At 33.2% G+C, this 6,281-nt stretch overlaps 1 protein-coding gene across 1 annotated transcript in view; it reads left to right on the top strand.

Annotated features, from left to right (window-relative positions):
* KIAA1107 (KIAA1107 ortholog) overlaps positions 1 to 5,925 on the top strand; it is a 104,610-nt gene extending 98,685 nt beyond the window's left edge. The window contains exons 15-17 of the mRNA XM_029945803.1: positions 5 to 61; positions 1,470 to 3,788; positions 5,062 to 5,925. Coding sequence (XP_029801663.1) covers positions 5 to 61; positions 1,470 to 3,788; positions 5,062 to 5,531 — 2,846 coding nt within the window. The 3' untranslated portion in view covers positions 5,532 to 5,925. The remainder of the gene's footprint in view (positions 1 to 4; positions 62 to 1,469; positions 3,789 to 5,061) is intronic.
* The last annotated feature ends 356 nt before the right edge of the window (positions 5,926 to 6,281 follow it).

Here is a 6,281-nt window from a genome sequence, read left to right as displayed (position 1 = left end):
GGATGTACTACAACTCAACAGAGAACAAAAAATGCCTCATCTAATCTTTCTAAAACTCAAGGTAAAGCTGAAATAGCCCTAGGTGTTACTTCTGTGTTTAAATTGAATAAGCAGAACTCTGATTTGGAACTTTCACAACTAATAAACAAAATATAACTTGTTTCACTCATTTTACTCATTTGTCATTATAAAGATGAGATTTTACACTTTTCTTTTTGACAAGTATTTTGGTATTTCAGGGTGGGTGTGGTTTTTTATTGTCTTTTATGAGAAATAATTAAGGGAGTCACTGGTTTATCTGTATTTTTGGTCCTTTTATGTTATTCCCAGGTTTCTTCAGTTTCATTGATAACTATAGAATTACATATACAAAACCAGCACTAATAAGCCCTTTAAGTAGTAATGGTAGTCTCTTGAGAGCTGTGACATGTAGGAAAGAAGAATTTTCCCTCCTGTTCCCTGTTGTTTTGCCATGTTCTAAGAAAGAAACGCATACTGATCAGATTGCATGATTTGCTAACCTTATAACTGATTTTAAAAGTTAATTTGCTTTGGGGTGCCTTGGTGGCTCAGTTGGTTAAGCATTCAACTCTTGATCTCAGCTTAGGTCTTGATCTCAGGGTTGTGAGTTCAAGCCCTGCATTGGGCTTTCTGCTGGGCATGAATCCTACTTAAAAATAAAATTAATTTGCTCTATGCAGTAAGCATTCATGTAGATAAGAGCTTGTAAAAGCCTAAAAACAATTTTGAGCTAGATAATTAAACTCAAAGTAAATTTAAAAATAAACCTGAGAAAAATTATTCAAGTTCTAGTAATAACAAAATTACACATTAAAATTCTGTTTGATAGACTTAAATGTTCAAAATGTCATCACTAGGACTTAACCAGTGTAAACAAATGGATCCCAAAATTAACCCTTTCCCTCCAGTTACCAGTTTTAGTTGCCACTGCACATCTAAGTTGTTAACCCAAGTGATCTACAATAATCATGATTGGGCTAGAAGAAGTAAATTAATTTTGTTTATGGTTGGTGGAAAAAGTGCAATAATTTAAACATTTATATTTTATATTTAGCCTGATTCTCTTTTCAGCTGTGTGGAATTCAAGTCTTTTTTCCCCAAAAAAACTTCAAGGGAAAGACCCTTCCTGCTCTTTTAAAATAAGAAAATCAGGTTTTTCTACCCTCATATATTTATGCAAATCCAGTTCTGGCATAAAGAACAAGGCTCTTGAGGAAGAGAGATCCTATTTAAATAATTTTGCTCAGATGCTAGAATATTCCCCCTGTATTTGTATAAAAAATATTTTATTTTTTATTTTATCATGTTACTCCTAATCATTTATTTCCGATTGTCAGAAATATGTCATTGTTTCATTGTTTTATTTTTTCTAAAGTAATTTAAAAACAAATATTACATTTTCTCACAAATTGGAAGTATATTATATATTTTTAAATTTTTTTTCTTAGGATCTCAAGGAGAGTCACCAAATTCAGTAAAATCTTCAGTCTCTTCAAGGCAGTCTGATGAAAATGTGACAAAATTGGACCATAGTACAACTACAGATAAACAAACACCTAAGAAAAAAATTGTCAAGCAAGGACACACATCTTTGCCTAAGGTTAATGGAAAAATAGTGGCAATGTCTAAAAACTTAAATCAATCTAAGAAAGGTGAAGCTTTGAATAATAAAGATGCAAAACAGAAAATGGTTCCTGGACAGGTTATATTGAAAACTCAGCCTTCTTCTCAAAGACCTTTAAAAAGTGAAACATGTGTTGTCCAAAACATGCTTTATGATGTACATGATAGTAATAACCAGGACAGTATTTCTGAACAGAAGCCTCATGAACCTCTAATTAATCTCACATCAGAAATCAGCAGTACAGAAGCCTTCCTGTCATCATGCAAACTTCAACCACAAAACCCATTAAACTACCAAGGGAAAGTGAAATTAGAATGCCAGAGTATGTCAAATTTGGATAAATCAAAATGTGAACTGGAATCAAAACAGATTTGGTCAGATAAAAGTGAAACAAAATTTTCCAGCAAAGAAACACAGCAGCAACACAAGACAGCTAAAATACATAGTCATTCTGATGGGAGTGATAATGTAGATCCAAAATTTTATAGCACCATTGTCCTAAAATCCATGATTTCAAATCCCAGTAAAAACTCCCTGAACTCTAATCCAGTTTGTGATTTAGACTCTGCAGATGCAGAGCAAATTCTTTCAGTATCAGATAGAGAGAAGCAAGTAGGGAGTAAAGATACAAACAAAAAATTAGACACTGAATGCAACAAAGATGTTTTACTGTGTGTTCCTCAAAGGACAAATGGTACCTTAAATTGTGTCCAACATGACAAGAAATCTAAAATTCATATTCAAGAACAGACAGTTACTAGTCACTTGTCTGATGACTCTGCTGTGATTGAAATCAGACATTCTGCGGCAGACTCAGATATTTCCTCCAAGTGTGTTTTGGAACAAACATCAGGAAAAACTTCTCCTAAGGATACGGAAACAACAGAAACTCCAGAGAGCCATGAAACTCCAGAAGTTCCATTCATGAGTCATTGGAATTTGAGTACCAGTGGTGTGCTTCAGAGAGAGAGTCCTGAATCTGACACTGGCAGTGCTACCACATCCTCTGATGACATAAAGCCCAGATCTGAAGACTATGATGCTGGAGGATCTCAGGATGATGACGGGTCAAATGACAGAGGTGTTTCTAAATGTGGCACAATGCTGTGCCATGATTTTCTTGGAAGAAGTAGCAGTGATACCAGTACTCCTGAAGAATTAAAAATATATGATAGTAACTTAAGAATTGAAGTGAAAATGAAAAAGCAAAGTAGTAATGATCTTTTCCAGATTAATTCGACAAGTGATGATGAGATTCCTAGGAAAAGACCAGAAATTTGGCCTAGATCTATGGTAGTCCACCCTAGGGAAAAAGAAAATATTCTACGAGGCAGTGTCCAGTTTACTCAGGAAGTAGATCAGGTTTCTTCCTCAGCAGATGAAACAGAAGATGAAAGATCCGAAACTGAAAATGTTGGAGAAAATTTCTCTACATCTAACTCAGCTCCTCAGCAGTTTCAGGGAATAATTAATTTAGCTTTTGAAGATGCAACAGAAAATGAAAGTCATGAGTTCTCTGCAACTAAAAATTTTAAAAGATCAGTTTTACTTTCAGTAGATGAATGTGAAGAACTAGGTTCTGATGAAGGGGAAGCCCATACTCCTTTTCAGCCTTCTGTAGATTCTCAGTCACCTTCTGATGTTTTTGATGGTATTTCTCATGAACATCATGGAAGGACCTGCTATTCCAGATACTCAGAAGGAAATGAAGGTAGTATTTTAGAATGTAAACGAGATAAAGGCAATAGTGTATGTAAAAACGAAAGCTCTCAGTTGGGTCATAGTAATATTGACTCATCTAGAAGAGATAAACAGAGTACTTCAGCCACAGGAAAAAAGTACACAGTAGATGTCCTGTCCAAAGAAGGTAGACAACTTATTCCAGAAGATAAAAAGGTAAATGGCAGAAGCAATATGGATAATGATTTTCAGCAACGCAGCAAACTCTCAGATAGTGATATAAAATCTCAAGAAAGACCATGTCATTTGGAGCTTCATCAAAGAGAACCCAATTCTGACATACCAAAGAACAGCTCTACAAAATTTCTGGACTCCTGTCGGAGTCAACTTCTGCCTCAGGAAGGTCAAGTAAAAGAGAACCATTCTACAGCTACCAAAAGAGCTAATATTGCTTTATCTGCAGGTAATGTACAGAAATAGAAATGCTAAATACATTAGAAAATGAGTTTATAGAATTTTAAATTGGATGTAGCGATGAGTCTTGTATTTTAGTTAGACAGAATAATTACTTAAGCAACAGATTCAAATTTCAAATGAAATTTTAAATTTCTTAATAATATGAAAATTAGCTAGTTAATCTTTATTCACTTAAAATCTTAGTGCAGAATTAAGATCTAGTAAAAGTTTGGTTATTATTAGAGCTAATCTATTAAGAGATTTTACATGAAATAATAAAGAGAAAAACTTAGTTTGCTATTTATTTATGTCTAATTTAACATAGAATTCTTGACTATTAGAAATTTTATTATACACTGAATATGATTTATGAACTATGCTAGTATATATCTAAGAGGGCTGTGCAATAATTATAGTAATATATAACTAAAAGCACTGAACTATTTTAACTAGATTAATTATTATAATTTATATACATTTTACAGAGATTAAGACTTTCAGGATCACTGTACTTCTAAAGTTTCAAGTAAAGAGATAAATTTCCTAAAAGAGATTATATTTAGAAGCAATGATAATATATGAAAAAAGCCCAGGCTTATTTCATATGTATAGGTGATTTCCTGTCTAATTGTTTTGTGTGTTTGTCTTCCTTACAATAGTAATTTGAACTTATGACCCACATTTAAAATATGCAGTAGTGGCTGACAGAGTAGCTATTGTATATCAGAACAAAGAAAAATACTGATCAATAGCCCTTATTCAGCAAAATTACAACAATATGGAGGGAGCACTTTAAAGTTGTACTTTTTAGTTTGTCCTTGCTTGCATCCTCCTTTGCATGTGCAATATACAAATACGGCTTTAGATAAAATGTATTTACTCCCCTTTTGGAACTGACTTAACCTTAAAAGTCACCATCCATGACCAGGTCTTTTATTCTCTTTAGGTTTCTACTGTAGTGAATTAGATACATGTGCACATTCTGTGTTTATGTTTAAATAATTTTTGTTGTTTTTTTGTATCAAGTTTTCAAATTAAAGTATGGAGAATTATTGTTAGTTGCCTATGTTGATATTGCTGCTAAACATCCTTCAGTTGTTTTATTATTTTTTTATTTAGAAAAAGAAATGCCTCAATAATCCTGTCAATTTTGTATGTTATTTTTTCCATTCTATGTTTTTTTGGACTATAACTATTATATTTTAGTATTGTTCTACAAAACTCTGAGGGGTACCAACATGTGCAATTTTTACATTGTATAGTATTATGAATTATTTCAGGAGACATAGATGATTGTGACACACTGGCACAAACCTACATGTATGACCACCGGCCTTCAAAAACCCTCTCTCCAATATATGAGATGGATGTAGTAGAAGCATTTGAGCAGAAAATGGAATCAGAAACACATGTTACAGACATGGATTTTGAAGATGATCAGCACTTTGCAGAACAAGATTGGACACTATTAAAGCAACTGCTGTCTGAACAGGATTCAAACTTAAATATTACGAATTCTGTTCCTGAAGACTTAAATTTAGCACAGTATCTAATCAATCAGACATTACTTTTAGCACGAGACAGCTCAAAACCTCAGGGTAAAGCACATGTTGACACTTTGAACAGATGGAGTGAACTAACCTCTCCACTTGATGATTCCTCAGCAAGCATCACCATGGCTAGTTTTTCCTCTGAAGATTGTTCACCCCAAGGGGAATGGACAATTCTAGAACTGGAAACTCAGCATTAAGAGTATTAACTTTGGGAAATTTTTAACAATGCACCCCTTTATTTTTTGATGCTTATATCCTAATAATAATTGCATTAGCCAGAGATAGACTGTCCTTAATAATGAGGAGTCTTTCTAATTTATTGAGGTAAACCTAGTTTGCTTATTAATATGATATCACATATAGAAAGAAAGGGTTTTCTAAAAATTTTGAGCATGTTTTATTAATTATTAATTAGCAGATTTACAAACAAACCCTTCAGTTGTCCTTTCCTAACTGATCATTTGTTCACTTGTTTATAATTCAAGAATTTAAAATGTGAATGCACAAGTAGATCAATCCCTATACTTTTTGTTCTGCATATGGTAACAGTAATTTAACAATAAAAAACCTATTGTGCTTGTGTCCAGTTTATGTAGAGTTAATCATTGAGTAACATTCAAACTCAGGTTGGTATGATTGAGCCTAACAGGTGAATATTAGAAAAACCCTTCATTTTCCCAACAGTGCAGATCCAGGAAATTGTGAAGTACACAGTACCTCAAATTTCAACCACGTTGTTACTAAAATGGAGAAATGGAATCTCTTGATTAAAGTGGAGATCCATTGATTAAAATGGAGAAGTGAAATCTTTTTGAGGTATATCCAAAAAGAGGTATCGCCCATGTTCAAAAGAAGTGGGAAAACTTTCCATTTGTTTTACCTAGTCTTGTTTTATAATTAGTTAATCGGCCTTCATTTTCCATTCCACTTAGAGATATTTGGGACTG

This window comes from Suricata suricatta, chromosome 8, assembly GCF_006229205.1.
Source record: "Suricata suricatta isolate VVHF042 chromosome 8, meerkat_22Aug2017_6uvM2_HiC, whole genome shotgun sequence".
Classification (NCBI taxonomy): domain Eukaryota; kingdom Metazoa; phylum Chordata; class Mammalia; order Carnivora; family Herpestidae; genus Suricata; species Suricata suricatta.
This window is presented reverse-complemented; position numbering and strand designations above follow the sequence as displayed.